The following is an 18190-nucleotide window of genomic DNA, read 5'->3' on the forward strand; positions in this document are numbered from 1 at the left end:
ATCTCGTTGCTTTTCAGATATCAAGTAGATTTTCAATTGACTGAAAAAAATCTTGATACTCAAAGGCTCCACAAGAATCTAAATATTTCAAAATGATTCCTATAATTTTCCTTTAAATATACTCGTTTGGGCAATATTGAGGAGATTTTCTTCACTTGATTAAAAAATCGTGACCGTATCACAGGCTTTCGAACAGTCTAAATACATATTCGAATTTTCAGTTTTTGATGTAGTTGATACAAGTATATATTTTTTTTCAAATATCAATTTAATTTTCTGTTCATTTTAGAAATCTGGATACTGCCAAAGGCTTCACAAAATTCTAAGCATTTTGAAAATTCACCAAAATGGTTCTTATAAGTTTCCTTATGAATATAACCGTTTTGGAAATATTGAGTAGATTTTCAGTTGATTGGAAAATTTTGATGCTATCAATTTTGATGATAACAATTTAAGCATTTACATTGAAAATGTATGTAGAGCTGATTGATGAGTAGTTTTTCAAAAGATTAAAAACTCTTAATATTGTCAAAGGCTTTGCAAAAATATTGATAAAAATTAAACATTAAAAGTTTAAATCACTGCCATGTAAGGCAAATGAAGTGGATATGAAAAAATGTTTTTTTGGATTTTTACGGAATAATTTAATTTTTAGCAGCAGTACCTAAACTTATGTAGATTTAGTTGGTGGTAATAATATATGGTAAGAGTATAAGATAATTGCTGTCGTGTTAATAGGTTTAAGTCAAGCTTTTGATGTGGTTTACATAAGCATTTTTTTAACTTTCGTTTTTTCTTTGCAATATTCAGATTATTTTAAATTTTTAAATCGGATTGTCCAGCAGTACCTTACGTATAGAAATAAATTTAATTGATTACATATCAGGGATCGTCCTGCACCTTGATTGATAATATATTCACGAACGGTATTTAGGCAAATAAAGATTTCTAGATTCTTTTCTGATAAAACATACGCTTTTTTAGAAAGCAAGTTTCTAGTCCAAAGACATTGGCTGTCAGCCTTTGAGACACTGGATTTTTAAACAAAATTTTCTTACTCCTTTGACACTTTTTCTAGTTTATTTAATATGAGCTTTCCTTATGTAACCAAACGCTTCCTATATCAGAGGAAGTCTAATCAGTAGATAACTACAGAAGTGAGTAACTATAGACCTATTACTCTCCTGTCTGTATTCTCAAAGATCTTCGAAAAATCCTTTAAAAAGGAGACTTGTTGTGCTTTTATATTTTGGTATACTGTCATGTAATCAGTTTGGATTCAGAGCTAGTCTTTTTACATCAGATGCTATAAGATGTCTTTAAACAAATAAGATGTGTAATAAGTAACAAAACCTGATGAGGCTATTATCACTATGGTTCCACAAATGTATTCTTGGGCCCATTTTATTTTTACTTTTTTCTAATGACTTGCCCCTTCTGATTAATGATAGCTATAAAACACTTTTTGTGGACGATAAATCAGCAATTGTCTCGGGTACTGACTACCAGTTTTTCTACGCCAAAGCCACCACGTGTATAGCTGATATTGCAGACTGGTTCCAGGAAAACGGTCTTGGCAGAATCTAAATTAGTAGATCTTGATCTGAATAGTTTGAAAACCAATTTCATTGTTTTTACTTCGGTTCGAGCTTGTTAGCTTGTGGTAATTTCTCCAGTATTGAGAAAGTGTTAATATGTCAAAAGCGCATTATACGTACGACGTTTAGACTTTTTTTAAGAGAAAGAGGAAAAATCCGAATTATAATTAGCATCTATAGTGCGCTTGTCAAGTACATAAGAATCTTTCCAACCACATGAGATCCTAATTTTTATAAAACCAGAAATTACTTCCTCCAAAATTCGTCTAGCTCTTGATGTAACGGATATAAGCATTTTTTTCCAATTTTCCTTTTGTCTCAGATTTTTACGATTATATTCGAAATATTTAAATTTTTTGAACTATATATCAATAGCACATAATTACATGTTAAACACATTTTAAATACTATGGATGATAATAAAATAATTGCTACTGTGTTTTTTGATTTAAGTCAAGATTTTAATGTGGTTGATATGAGCATTTTACAGATTACATAATCAAAACTCTGAATAATAAAAAGATAATTGCTGATATATTTGTTGACTTAAGTTACGCTTTTGAAGTGGTTAATATAGGTATTTTTTTGAATATTTCTTCTTATATTGATATTATTTCTATTTTTTTAGGATTTTTACGAAATATTTGAAATTTTTAAGCCGCATATTACTAGCACAGAATTACCTTACGTACAACAAAAGATTGTTGAAAAGAAGTTGTTTAAATATTAAAAGCTCTGGATGGTAATAAGATAATTGCTAAGGTCTTTCTTGATTTAAGTTAAGCCTTTAATGTGGTTCATATAAGCATATTTTTTTTTATTTTCGTTTTTTTTTAGGAATATTTGGATTATTTTACCCGCATAATTCTAGCATAGCAGTATCTTAGGTGCAATAGTAATTTTTAATTGAGTAAGTACATTTAAACAGTATGAATGATTAATATGTCATTGCTGCTATGTTTTTTGATTTAAGTCAAGCTTTTGATGTAGTTTTAATGTAAGCATATTATTAAAAAAATTATACAAAATAATGTTGAACTAACAGAATATACATATTTTCTCACATAATATAAAAAGTGATTAGTAATAAGTCTCTTTAGGGCTGCAACTTATCCTTAAATGTTTAAATATATTTTAAGATGCGAAATAACTATCGTATACTTAACTTTTGGAGACGATAGTGTTTTATTGTATATAAACATAAAAATAATTAAACAAATCTGACTTATTATAGTAAATAAAGAATTAAATATCTATCTACAATGGCTTTGTTACAATAAATACAAAATCATTAAAAAAACTAAACATCTAATAATATTTACATTACAGTTTTGCTAATACAATAAATTTGGAACAAATTTAGCCTTAAAAAATTCTATTTATATCCATCTCTTTTCGAGCGTATGCCACTATAAATTCACAAAGCAGTAATAAAACTCTACGATAAATCATCGAGAACGTTTCCAGATTTAATTAGTAAGTTAAGTGGTGGCGTACGTCAGAAGAAATTAATGGATAGGTTTGTAGCTGACACCTATGTTTCGCTAAACCCCAGAAATCTCTTGAGGTAATGAAATTAAGACTGCCTTTTCGCTGACTAAGAGACACAAGGGAATGATGGATTGTTGTGAATAGCTGGGAAATTTATTGCTCTAGTTCTTCGCTCTTTCATCCAGAAGTCGTTAAAACTTCACTATTGTAGTATTGAATAACAAAGTAGATATTTCGGAGTAGCCAATGCTCTGCCACTCAACACGGGATAGATTTGATTTTAATCTCCGCATACCGCCTATGTAATACATCCCAGGATTGCACCTGCGACAAAGGCATGCAGAACAGATAAATCATAATGGAGTCGGGTAGCGAAATTGGCTGCAGGTGCAACAGCCAGCCATCCCTCGTTAAAATTCTGCAAAAGCATTTATCAATACCGCCTAAAAAATTACATTGTATAGTAAGTAAATATTAAATTTTAAACTTCATTGAATATATTATATCGAACCCTTAAGGTTTTCAATTTTTCGGTAAATTTGCTTCTAATACTACGCACGCCAATAGGGTTGTTTAGATAAACATCCAATTTATTCGGCCTGTCTGAAATAAGGGCCTGAAGTACGTGCGTAACAGATAATCCCCCATATTAATTTTAAAATATATTTTTCATGAATATTTTAGCTGTTTTGTATACATTAACGTCCCCGGATGTTTATTTTCGTAATTAGTAATGAAATCCGGTTCTGTGTAAATTTCTGTTATTTTAAATGGAAACTTGATTGGACGAGAAAGTAATAAATTTCGCGATTGTGTAATAAATGGTGAAATTTGCTCAGTATTGTTGATTCCCATATTGATGGATTGGTTTTATAATATTGTAGTTTTCCAGCAATATGCATATTAAAAATGAATCTATGACAATTTTAAAAGATATATTGTTGACGTCAGCAAAAAAATGTACGTATTTTTAAAAAAAACCTTTAAATAAATTCATTGCTTACATTTTTCAGGAATATTGTTTTTTTTTTTGTAATTCGTGAAACTTGACTCCTACTACGTAAAACTTTTAAAAAATCTATCATTTTATAGTTTTTCTAGGAAATTTTTGTATTTATATAACCCTTCCCATCATCATTAAATACACTTCTAAAAGTTTCCTAAAGTTTATGTAGAAATTAAGAATCTCCTTTCTTCCGCAACACTTGACTGATCTTTTAATAAGATTGGCTGTGATTAATATAAAAATTACGTTCAATTCTAATTTTTATATTTATGACGATACGACCCAGCCATTATACATTTAATAATAAATTAAATACAATATGATAGCCAAATTTAACGAAAATGAAACAAGATCCAAATTCAACAAAAATAAAACTTACAATTTATAAATGTTCAATCATACTACTTTACCTTTATTACTACTTTTTCTAAGAAAACACATGCCTAGATTTATTTTAATATAAAGAGATTCAATAAGATTGAAATTTGCTCATCATTTTGATCTTCCACTGAGATTACGAGTGATGTTTTTAGGGGTAAAATTAAATTGTTATTTACTATGGAGTGGCCACATAGGTTTTATATGTCCAAAAATTGCTTCTTTGTACTTTGGATTAAATTATAGCACTTCGAAATATTGCGCCATCAGTTTATTTTGCGTGTGTTAATTCTAGGATATCTTATGGAATTTTAATCTGCTTTTAACATACCATTAATGCAAGCCGAATTTTCTCCATTCTTAAACCGGCAGTACGCATTCTTCAAGGGTTACCGAATAGAGCAGATTGTAGAATGTGTTTTTCCAGGTTGAATATCTTGACAATTACTTCCCTCTTCATTTTTGCCTATTTGTTACATGTACGAACACATCTTGGTAATTATGAAACCTGATATGGTATAAATAAATATTTTGTATTTGTATTTATCTCGGTACCTTTTTCAGCAGATCTCAGTACCACGCAGTTAACATTAAAAAAAATCAGTTTTTATCCATAGCAAGTTATATTGAGGGGATTATTATTTGAAAACTGATGAGTTAGGCATCATTTAATTAATACTTCTTTTAAATATATTACTAATTTTTAAATATATAGAAGAAAATAAACAAATTAATGAAATTTTGCAGTTAATTCTGCGCCAGGCCATGATCGAATTTTGGTTTTAAATTTTAGTAACTTTCACACTTTTTAGCTCTTGATTTTTTTAGGCAAGGTGAATCCATATGAGGCACTCGTGTTGAATCTTACCAGAACTGAATATCTTTTGTTAATCACCTCATGCGGTCTTCCTCAAAAAGTTTCAGGAACTCTATATTTATATTATCGGGTGACGATGATCTTGCTTTCTTCATTTTATGGCTACACTGACCTCTTCAATGAGGATATCTGGATCTGTATTATTATCTATTTTTGGGGCTTCGGGGTTGTGTCATAAAAGAGTTGTTCTATGTATGATCTATTACTGATTAAAAAAATTGTAAATATTCTCCAACATAAATTTTTGTAAAGATAATTTAAATATTTTTAAACGTTAAAAGTTTGATCATGTTGGGCGCCAAAATGTTATACCTATTTGATATTTAAATGACCACTGTTTTATATTCTTATTTAAAAAAACTATCCTAAATTGTATAATTATTAATCTTCAAATGATCCAATAACCCCGACATAAAAATGAAATAAAATCCGTATTGAAAAGACCAACTAAATGAATATAAAAATCCAGAGCAATTTACTTAATTAAACACATTGCCGCCATAAAATTATACAAACTCCATGGGCGAGATAAGATAAGATTCTCAGAAAAGAGCATATGAACTTCAAGACCACCAGGCTCTGATTAAAATTCGCAAACCCGTCTTGCAATGAACAAATAAAACAGGAAAACCTTTTACACTTTAATTCACTCAAGATAAACTTTACGCTCTACAAGTATAATCAAAGATCTTCATTGTGCTGTATATTCTGGACTTGTACATTTTAGCCGCGATTCACCCATGTACACGGACCGCACTATCTTTGTTAAACATACGAGACACGGCACCGGCTCGTCTGACTGGATTTGTTATTTACGCTGATACCGAGTGTTTGGTTTATGTTTCAATTTTCCAGACAGATAAATTTACTTAAAGAGATGTAAGTGTGGGAAACAGGAAAAAGGTTTACCTTTTGCATGCCCAAAAACGTTTATGTTGTTATTTAAGTTATATAAGGAAATTCCAGCAGTAAACTATTTACCACTAATTATTTAAACTAATTTGAACAACAATTTCAGATATATATATATTTTTGAAAAGTTTTTCAATAGTAAGAGGCATTAAAACTAAAGTCTCAATTTGTATTAATTTAAATACCCAATAGAAAACATTTTATGGTGGTGCGAGGGTTTACAACGCACAAGGCATTTTTAGTAAGAACTATGAAATGATACAAAGTGGTCTTTATCATTTTGTACTTCAAATTACTTTTGTACTTACTCTGCTAAATTCTACTAATGCGTCCCCTTCAATATAAAATGCAAAATACCATGCAATTGCAACCCAAAAGGTGGTATTCAGTGTACATACTTTAGCTATTGCAGTACGCTAAAAACATTTTTATTTTCTTCAAAATAGTTATTTTGACTTGTTGAAGTAAATCATTTATTTGAATAAGTCATTTAATATAATTCTCTTAAGTACTCTTACCAGACATTGTATTCACTGACTCCTCTGAGGCAGGTAAAAAATAAAATGCTAGTTCATAAATTGATATTTAAGGTTTCGATGAAAATAACATTACAAAAGCGTTTAATATATATTACAAATTTGAAAATGATTAATTTTGGCGCCCAACATGTCCGTACCTTTAAGATATCTAATATTTAAATGATTTTAAATTAGCTGAAAATTGTTATATTTAATTGATGGACAAATTTTAAGTTTATAATGATTTTATTATTTCCTTATTTTCAAGAAAATCAAATATAATATGTAGGAAATATTTCCGGTTTTTCAAATAAATAAAATATTTGTATTTTTGAATAGTTTCACCTATATGCACCTATAAAGCACAATGTGTATTAATTAAAATGAACAATTTTAAAAACAGAAGGAATTTTATGACGCTCGCAAGGCATTTTCAGTATAATTTATGGAATGGTACAAGGATTTTTTATCGGTTTTTACTTCAACTTACGTAGTTAACTTACTTTGTTAATATTTTCCTAAAAACACCTTATGTGTCTCTTTCCATATAAAATGCAAAAATTCCGATAATTACAAAAATTGCATGATAGTGCAGGTTATTAAATTTCGCTTTTAGTAAAAAGATTTAAACTTTTAAAGAGCGTACTTTTTGCCGCCAAATTTTATATAAAAATTGTTTTAATTTTCGCACTTTAAAGTGATATACCTCTACCCAAAAATGATATTATTTCCAAAATTCTTATTATTTAAGAAAAAATTTGTGGTCTATCAATATATTTCAAATTAAAAAAAAACACTTCTTTCGTTGTTATAATTTATAGAGAACCTTAAATATGCTATCAGCCTTAAAGCTGATACTTTTTATTTTCACCCTGTATCTAAGAAGTGGCGTTTTTATTTACTTCAATATTGATTTGTTCAAGTAAAACATGTATTTATATACGATATTACCTGATTCAAGTGGATATTTTTTAGTTCGACTCTTCTGAGACCTTCGACAAGGTAAAACATTATATGCTTCTTCATAAAATGGTTCTTAATAATAGTTGCATATTTTTTTACACGGAAATATATTTGGTCAAACAACAATCAACTTAAAATTACATTACAAAAGAGTTAAACATATAAATCTCTAATTTGCAATTGATTAAATGGGGATATCAATTTTGGCGCCCAACATATCCGTACCTTTAGGATATCTAATATTTAACTGATTTTAAATTAGCTCAAAAGTTTTAAATTATATTTAGATGAATATATTTTAAGTTTATAATGATTTTATCATTTCTTTAACAAATATAGTAAGTAGGAAATATTTGCACTTATTCCTAAATATACATTCTGTGAAAAAAAGTACAATTTCATCATATAAGTCAGAGAGAAATGTGTAGATAAGGAGAATCAACGTTTTGAAATTTGTCACTCATAATGATATTTGATATAATTTTTTAGAAATTTTTTAAGATGAATTATATAATATTACTTGAGCAAAAAATATAAACTTTCAACTTTTTTAGAAATAATAAAAAAAAAACGACAAAATCTAAGAGTTTGAAAATTATATACTTTTATTACTTAATACATTAAATAAGAAAAAAATAAACATGAATAAGTTATATAAAATTAGTGCAAAATAATATTGATAATTAAAAAAAAGTTAGGTAGTAAAAAATAACTACAAATAAACATCGAATCGTCTGAATGTTAGTTCAGTAAGGGTTTTTATAGGTCGATTTCATATTTATTAACTTATTGTAAAAGGTGCTATTTTTTTAAAGGAAAATTAATTTTTGCTGTTCAAAATTAGTTTTATAGATACGTTGGATTGTGTTCCATAAAAAAATATTGATATATGTAAATACTTAGAAGTATACATAGCACATACAAATTCTTTAACGTCCGAACTATAGAATCCGAAAATAGAAGATAATTGACAAGAACTATACCAACGCACAGATGAGGTGAAGATTAATTAGAGGTAAAAGTTAAATGAGTAGTAATCTAGCAAAAATTCTGTGGTATCTGGAACGCATTATGATCCTATATCCATTGATCAAAAAAAATTCTCCTTGATCCTAAGGTACAATATCGATTTCGGAATGTCTTTTTTTCGTTCTGTCATTATTTTGGGTCCTCCTGAGGTACTTTTCTGATCTATGTGAATTTGATTTAAGAAATATCAAAAATTTAAAAAAAATTACTTAGTAATTAATACTGAGTAAATAAATAACAAGGCACTACATGCTATAGAAATCAAACAAATGTAAAATTTTAACGTAAAACTTTTAATTGTAATAGCTCTAGCTAAACTCATCATGACTGAGCCGACCAACATGAGTTTAAAGAGTAAGTGAGGTTTGATTTGGATTTCTGTAATTAAAAAAGTTATTTTTTATTTAACGTTAATTAAAAACAAAATACATGAAATATTTATCAAAAAAATCGCTTTTCTTTTTTATTCTTAAGTTTACCAACATTAACTAGCTTAAAAATACTAACTTCTGTCTTTCTTTCGAAACCTCTATAAGCTAGAAAGTTATTTTCAAATTCATACAGTTTCCAGCACATATTCTGGACATCGGATTCAGTTTTAAAAATTCATAAGTCAAGAAGTGCTTTTGAATATTACTAGAAAACTCATTTTAGCCTGAAACTAGGTATATTCCTAAATAAATAATGAATGAGTTGGCTCCAAGACGTGTTAAATTAGCGTGAATTTCTATTTTCTTGGCCTTCAGTTATGATAATTTGAGATTTCTTTCAAGGATCCGAGAAATCCGAATTTGTTTACTGATATAAACCAGAGAGAAAGACTTAAATCACTAGGGTTTTCTACTCAAATTTAGTTAAGTACGTAGAACCTTATAAATATTCGTGATAGACATTCTGGCAACGCCGTATTTACTTCACAGGTAGATGAGAATTAAGGAATATGCAATGTTGCTAAGTAATAAATATATATTTTGATGCCCCTAATTGTATATCTTAAAATCATGTTTAAATGACTTTATATGTGAATCAATCTGTATACAAATTAGAGCTTTTTTGAGATTTTATTTTTAATTTTCTCAAAGTCTTAAATACTCAGTTAGTTACTCATAGTCTTAGTATTTTCTCTTATATTTATGAGAAAACTTATAACATTAATAAACAATTTTCTTTCCTTAATATTGTGCATAGTCAGGAAAGATCGGCAGTATTAATTAGACCAAAAAAAAATAACTAACCAATAACTAAAAAATAATTTAGTAAGCTTTTTCAAAATCTATTAAAAAAATCCAGAAAAACCAACTTAGGAGACTAATCGATAATTTTTCAAATAATATGATTTATTAGTAGGTTGTATTTTATTATAAGGGTTTTCTGGTGACTTTTGCCACTCTTTGAAGATCATTTGCCTCAGCTGCGATACACGTAAAGTGGGATTTTTCACCTTCAACTCATCCAATCTTCGTGCTTCATAAGCAGTGTATGCTGCCTTTATTCTTCTTTCAGGATGTTTATCAATACTCCCTGAAGTACCATCGAGAACTTTGATAGCTTCATCGACAGTTCTAGCCTCCTCATGCTCAACTTTCACTCTATTCAAGTTTTCCAATAATGGGATAATTTTTTCAATTTTTTTCTTGGGTTGTTCTTCTTCTTTAATAGTAATCTCGGCTCTGGTAACTTTGGTGAGTTTCAGCATCGTTTCTATAGAAGCCATTTCCATTTCTAATAAGGCTTTTGCTTCAGCTTTCCTTTTCAGTTGGTCGTGTTTCTTACGTTCATCCGCTGCCTTTTTTTGCTGCTTTTTGAGTATTTGTTTATCGTCCTCTCTCCATTTGGCATCTTCGATTTCTCGTTCTTTTATTGCTTCTTTCTCTTCTTGTGCTGCTTTTTTACGTTCTCTAGCTGCTATTGCTTTGGGATTGTCGGTTATTGTTTTTTTACGCATTTTAAATTTTTTCTTTTGACATTTAATAACTTTTGACAGTGAATTATGAGTCCTGTTCCAAAGATCTACGTTTTCTCTATGTGGCACCTGAATTTGCGGTGCCGATAATATTAACGTTTATTAGTGATATCAGATAGCACAAGACGAAGAAACATGGAAAGCATGGAAACTGGCAGAGGAGGGCTATGTCCAGGAGTGGACTGCGAAGGGCGGTTGAAAGAAAATAAGAACGAAAATCCAGTAAGTGATTTTAAAAATATTTTTAATGATCTTAGTTTTGTAATAAACCATTTGAATAAATATTTTATAACGAAGTAAATAATTTCTGTCATTTTAAAAGCTCAGAGATTTTGAGCAAGTAAGAAACAATAAATTGTAGTAAAAAACAATTAAAAATAAAAATATAAAAAATATCTTAACGGTGCGGAAATAATGTAATAAATCTCTCTCTTTTCTCTTATTTGCAGTAAAAGTAATAAAACCATTGTTAAAATAATGATTTTAGAGGCTGAGAAGCAAGAACAAGCATGATAAGATTCTTCTCTTAACAGAGGAATCTTTAAAATCACTGCCAAATAAGTGATTTTCAATCATAAAGAAAGAGAGATATTTCTTAATTGAATTCTTAAAAGAACCAATGGGATATCCTTGCTTTTTCTAAGAACAAAAATTATTTCTTAAGTCAACCTTTAGTTTGGAGCAAATTTGATTCTTTGCTTTTTAGTCATAGGATGTAAGGTTTTCGAGTAAAAAATAAAAACCATGTCTGCAAGGAAATTCTTTATTTTTTTCAGAGAAGGATGAGACTTGGAAGGCCGAACTCTTTATACCTAATCCAAAACGTGAAACCAAGATGACTCATTAGCATATCCAAGTTCTTTGGCCTCTGAGAACTCTGGCTGAGACTCTAAACATCCATCAGGATCCTTCATACTTTTGATTCATATCAGTACCTCCAATGGACGTCATTTATTCATGAGTCGTTTTTCAAGAGTGAACTCCAAGTTTTCTAGATTGCCTCTCAGGATCTCATCCATGGCAACGATTATCAATTTCAGTTAAGTTTTATTTGAGAAGTTTGCATATTCTGCAAGGAAATTCTTAATTTCATTAAGAGAACGATGAGTTGACCTCAAGCTCTTTAGAACTTGTCCATGGCTTAAAATCAAGATGACTTATTGTCATTTCCAAATTCTTCGGCCTCTGATAACTCTAAGGTAGAAGTATCCTTGGCTTTTCCTTGACTCCCGTTGACCTCTGGAAACTTTCAGTAAAATTCCAGTAATCCATCATCATACTTATGTAAGATATTTTACATTTTGATTCTAAGAGTTAGCATCATCAAAAAGCCAATGTTCAATTATCTCTGCCGCTTCTAATCTCATGTCCTAGATATTTATAGGACGCTACTTGGAAGATCTCTTTTCTCTGTACCAGAAGGTTCTGACTGGAGACAAGCTTCCTCACGTGTTCTTTTTTTACTGCGTTTATGTTAAGACTTAAGGTGAGGCAGATTTTGACATCATTTTTTCCATTTTATCTAGGCAATTTGATATCAATACAATGTCGTCATGTCAAGTGTGGTAAACAACTTAGGCGAAATCTACGTTGTATCTTAAATGTATCGGTTTTCGCATATGCTCTTACACTTGCTTGCGTAGTCGGTGATATATTGTAGGATGGCAGACTATCAACTCGGCAGTCAGCAAGTGCATTGAACATCTTGTTGTGTCTAATAGAGTCAAAGGCTTTTTCATAGTTCACAAACACTAACACGAGCAGTTTATTATATTCGGCAGACTTTTCTATTAGTTTAAGTTTTAATAACCTGCAAATGGTTAATAATACTTGTAGGTGAGTTATTTGCCTATAAACTGGATGCTCATTTTGAGGTTTAAGCTTAGTATTTGAGCACTACTGCTTTAAAAGTTATTAGCTTAAGCTTTGGACCATATTTGTAAAATCTTTCGATTTCCTTACCTCTCCTTTTAGACCAAAATTTGACAAAGGATCGTTACTTAAATATGTTGGAACATGTAGTAGAACCGCTAATCCTTGAGATTATTGAAGACAATCAATTTGAGTTGAAAACAGTTTTTCAACCAGATGAGGCATCGCCTCACTTTAGCAAAAATGTTAGAGAATATTTGACTAATATTTACCCTAATCGGTGGATTGGTCATCAAGGGCCTACCCAGTGGCCAGCCAGGTCAGTCGATCTTACACCTCTGAACTTTTTTTCTATGGGGTTACTTGAAACAAAAAGTTTACCTCACCCAGCCAGAATCTAGCTTCGATCTACGTCAAAGAATAATTGATGCCTGTCGCAATATTGATGTTGCCACTTTCAAAATTGTTCGTGAAGAGTTCTCCATTAGATTATTTTAAGTTATTAGTTCCGGCGTACCCGGCCTGAAAACCTGCCTGTTCTAGAGGCTAATCAGAGTCAAGTAAGCTAATTGGCCTATAGTTGTTTAGCTTGGCAATCTTTCCCTTTTTGTGCTTGATAACCTATTATGGCATTATTCCAGTCTATAGGAGCTGTTGCTTCTATAAGACATTTGTTAAATAAGACTGTTGTTACCTTCAGTAATATCTCTCTCCTTTCCTTGACTGCTTCAATCACAATAACATCTTCACCAGAAGCTCTACCGTTCTTCATTTCTGATAGTGATTTCTTAACTTCCCATGCAGTTATTTGCGGCAGCTCTTCTGATTCCTGATATGAGGGATTGTCTGGAGATTCTTTTCTTCTAGCCGTTCGCCGTACAGGTTTATATAAAAGTCTTTTATGATTTCCAGGATTCCTTTTTAATTCTCCATGTTATTTCGAGAGTTTTTCTTGGTACTTTCAAGTTTTTATTCTCCTCAATAGTCCTCGCTATGCATTTGTTGTTATAATTTCTCACATATTTTCGAACTTTTAATATGTCTCTATTTATCTGTCTTAACTGGTTTAGCTATCCAGGAATTCAGCTGGCTTCCGTAAAATTATACTAATAGATGGAAATCAGCAATGAATCAATCGTTTTTGACAGTGAATTATGACTTTCAGTCTCAGGATTCATGAATACGATGCATCTCATCTCTAGTAATATTTTTCTTTCTGTAAGAAAACTCTTTATTTTAATGTAAACTGGCACAGAACCTGCAATAGATGTCTTTTATTTTTATTCTCGAAAACCTTGCATGGTACGAAGAAAAGGCAGGTAATCAAATTTGCTCCAAACTGCATGAGAATTTGAGAAATAATTTTTCTTTTAACAAATCTTTATTTAAAGGTATTGGAACTATGTTGTTTTTTACTAAAAATTAACCCAAAAATAAGTTTCGCCCCACACATTAAAAATAGAAAAAATCCAAATGTCATTTAAATTACTGAAGCAGCAGACCGAAAAATCACAAGGTACATAAAAGAGGATTTCATAAAACGAATATTGTAAAACTACAAGGTCTGGTTCCTCCCTTAATAAATTACTTCTTACGACACAATAATACGCCCCCGACATGAAGGAGCAGCAGTCAGATCCTGCAGGCACGCTGCTACTGCTACTGCTGCTGCTGTTTCGCCTCTAGCAAACTTGCGAACTTTAGCGAACGCGTCATAAAAATCCTCGGTAATTTATTTATCATCAAACTAATTTATTATAAAGCAGCCTGACTGGCGTAATGCCCCAAGTGGCAATAAAATGATCGTTATATGGCATATACACTCGCGAAATTGATGATGCCATTGTGATTTAACAGCTGTTTACGACGGCAGGATTTCGCGAGATTGCAAAAAAACGCCTCTTTGTTTTTAGTACCTGAAGACGAGGAAATTTAGTGGGGAAGTTTACATTTAGGAGTTTTTAAGAGTTTAATTAAGGCAAGTTCATTTAATGTAGGGACATTACGAGACTGATTAAATTCACTTAAAGCTATAAATAAACGACAGCATGAACAAACTCTCTAATAATTATTGTTGATATTTGGAACATTTGGATACGAGTCTCAAAAACGGAAAACTTGGTATTTGACGAGATTTTTAAAACCTTTGCTATTGCCCCATAATCTTTTATATTCAAACTGAATGCTATATTTTAGTAAATTCGATGCAAAACTGCCCTTTTGCGGACTTAAATCCAATTTAAATCTTTGATACCGAATGTTAAATGCAAAACTGTGTATTTGTAATTGGCCAATGGCGTTGCGTCTTTAGTCGCGCGTTATTAAATGGAGATGTTTGTTTTGTCTAGGAATTAAATGTAGTTATTGTCAGGTTGTTGTGGGAGCCAGTTTATTTTACGTTTTGTGTTATTTTTTAATTAAAAAGATGTGTTTTATTTGTAATAATTTTTTAGATTACGATTTTTAAATTTTATCCCTTTTTTATGACTTTTTTGTATTTTTTATTTTATTAGGTATAAAGCAAAGGACTCGTCACAGTACCCGAAGTTTTATCATAGCAAGAAAGCCTGTTTTTTCTATCAAAAACTAACAATGAAGGATGTTCAAGATTTTTTGTAGAGTTTTTTTATTCTACAGTGAAGAAGGTACAACAAGATCAAAGCCTAAGACGTCACTAAAAAAATCATGAATTGTCGATAAAATATTTTGTTCCAAATTTAATAAAGATAAACTAAGAATAAGCAAGAAGGCATTCCTGGGAATTACCCATTTTAGGGCAGACCGCCTAAAAAGAATAATTAGATACTATTTACGCAACGAAATTTTCCAAGAACAGCGAGACGTTGATACAGTGAAAAACAATTATAACATAAAAGCTTCCATAAGACAATTTATTGAAAACCTTCAATGCAAGCAAAGCCATTACCAAATGAAAAGAACAACGCGACCTTTTTTACCTTGTGATCTAAATTTCGTAAAGCTGCATAAACTGTTCTGTTTAACAAACCCCGACTAAAATGTAAAACTTTGCTTTTTTAGAAAATATGTAAACAAATGTTATAACTTGAGTTTCGGAACCCCTTTAAGTGATGTTTGTTCCACTTATATTGCTTTTAATAAATTTATTAAGATTCCTAAAAGCAATGATAAAAAAGTAAAATGAACTTAAAATGAAAGCCTCTTATGATTCCCATAAGTCCAGTCTTGAAGATGTCGAATACTTTTCATTTAATTGCCAACAGAATTTAGCCTGATTCGAGTGCTTATTTTTCTGGTCATAAGGCTTCAAAATCAGTAAACCTTATTGTTTTCCCAATAGTTTTTGGATTAATCGAGAGAGGTACTAAGAGAAAAAGCGTAGTCGTTAACCGCTCATAGTACGAAGAAATAATTTAAAAAATACTCAACAGTTTTGAAGCTTGGCAATGACTGGCAAAATTTTTATTGGAAGACTTTTTATTTAAGAGAAGTATGTCGATCGTTAAACAGCCTGCTCAATGGCATCTCAAGTTTAATGAGATCAAGCAATTTATACTGACGAAAGAAAATGGCAATGTTGTTATTAGAGGAGAAATTAAATACAAATCTGATATAGGTTTGCTCCAAATCCATACTCCAAAAAGGCAAATCGCTTTTAAGGATTCATCCCAAAGTAATTCAAATAGGGGAAATCAGACTCAAACGCGACAAGTCATCTATTTTTGGATTACTGAAAAAAAACATTTTGGGAATAAATGGTCCAACAACTCAAAATTTTACATGACAACCACCGAAGAGAAGAAGAAGAAAATGAAGTAATGGCTGAAGAAGGAACAGAATTTAGAATTTAGGGGTTTAAATTAAAAAAGTTGTTTTTTTAAAGGTTGTTTTTTTTTATAATTTTTAGAATATGTTTAGTACTTAACGCATTAAAATAAATTTGATACTTAGAAGCAATAACAAGAAACAAGGTTTTAAGCAAATCGATGCATATGCTAATTAACAGCAGTTTTTCCCGCTTTTGGAAAAATTTTGTAACGTGCAAACAACAAGTTTTGCATTTAGGAGACTCATATGTTGGTAGGATCAGTAGGTATGTTTATTAAGAACTACTATCTCAATATTATATTTGATATATCCACAAGTCTATTTCTAGGCGAAGGCTAAGGATTCTCAGAGAAATAATATTAGAATTAAATTAAGAATTAGATATAAAAATTCTCTAATTCTTTAGAATTAGAGAGAATTTTTATATGACCTAAACATTAAAAGTCACATTTTAAATTAGCCTAACCTTCTTTGTCATACATACATTTATATCTTTTTTTTGTTTACCTTATAATATGCATTAAATTTTTTCTTCATTTACTCTTATTTTCAAACTTATATATTTCAATTCTTTTCCTAGCACTTCGTAAAAATATACAGTAGTTTTTTCTTTATTGTACCTCAAGGGTCGAAAAGTTCTATTTTCTATGGCCGTCTGGGGTACAATAGTGTCTATAAACGGCGCTAACCATCGCTATTATAAAAACTTTCCTATTGTCCCCACTTTAATTTGTTATAAATTAATTGGTCTTAAATAGGTTGTTATTGAACTTGACCTCTTACTGGCCTAAGTTAAATAATAATATGTTTTTCTTGAGAAGCATATATAGAAAAAAATAGATGATTTTTTAAACAAATAGACATTTTCCCTTTTCCAAACTATAAGGAAAATGTTCGCGTTACGGCAGATATCTATCTTGTTCAGCAGTAAGTGGTAATCTAAGGGGTTTTATCCGTTGAAGGTTCATTCATATTTCTTTCACGGTCGCATCATTTATTCAACTCAGTTCGGCGGTGGCGTATTTATAAGCCCAAAGTGGAAATTCGAATAACGGTCTTTCAATAAAATATCATCCGACCTTTTAATACATTTTATTAGGGGCTAATGTTTTTTTTGGGACCCGGGAAAAAGTGAAATGAATCCTAATGTGAAGTATTACCCAATTTTTCGGCAAATTTTCAAAAAGTTTGATACGATTATTATTGGGAAAAAAGGTATTGTTTCATTATAGAAGCAGTACATAATTAAAAAGATAATTAATTTTTGTTTCATTAATTTAATTAACTGATTATAATGTATGCAGTACAAATATCGGTAACTAACAAGTGACGTCATGCTAGGTTTGAATTTTACGAATTTGAACTTTAAAGTAATACAACTTATTTATAAAAAAAAAAAATGGTTGTTGGTTTGCTTTTTTTTATTGAATACGTTATTGGAAAAGGGCGTGCAAGAACCCCATTTTAATCAGCATCTATTTCATTAATTCGTATTTTAGTTATACATAGGTGCATATTATCTTTGTTTTCGATTGATACTTTTTATCAGGGGCTATATTTTTTTTGATACCCAAGAATAACTGAAATTAATCTTAATGTCATGTATTACCCATTTTTTTGACAAGTTTTCAAAAAGTTTGATACGATTATTATTGGGAAAAACGTTCTGTTCTGTTTCATTATAGGAGCAGTAAATAATTTAGAAGATAATTAAATGTCGTTTCATTAATTTAATTAACTGAAATAAATAAACTAAATGTTTGTTTAAATAACACG

General features: G+C 30.2%; 2 protein-coding genes across 2 annotated transcripts in view; both read right to left on the reverse strand.

The window, feature by feature from the left end:
- LOC126743773 (transforming growth factor-beta-induced protein ig-h3) overlaps positions 1 to 18190 on the reverse strand; it is a 66531-nt gene that overhangs the window by 37019 nt on the left and 11322 nt on the right. The window lies entirely within an intron of this gene.
- LOC126743774 (coiled-coil domain-containing protein 124-like) lies at positions 10024 to 10779 on the reverse strand. The gene has a single exon (XM_050450995.1). The coding sequence runs from the start codon at positions 10715 to 10717 to the stop codon at positions 10073 to 10075; it is 645 nt and encodes a 214-aa protein (XP_050306952.1). The 5' UTR covers positions 10718 to 10779; the 3' UTR covers positions 10024 to 10072.

This window comes from Anthonomus grandis, chromosome 13, assembly GCF_022605725.1.
Source record: "Anthonomus grandis grandis chromosome 13, icAntGran1.3, whole genome shotgun sequence".
NCBI classification, from domain to species: domain Eukaryota; kingdom Metazoa; phylum Arthropoda; class Insecta; order Coleoptera; family Curculionidae; genus Anthonomus; species Anthonomus grandis.

Coding starts and splice junctions, on each gene's coding strand:
- LOC126743774 (XM_050450995.1), bottom strand. CDS start 10,717: ATGCGTAAAAAAACAATAACCGACAATCCCAAAGCAATAGCAGCTAGA.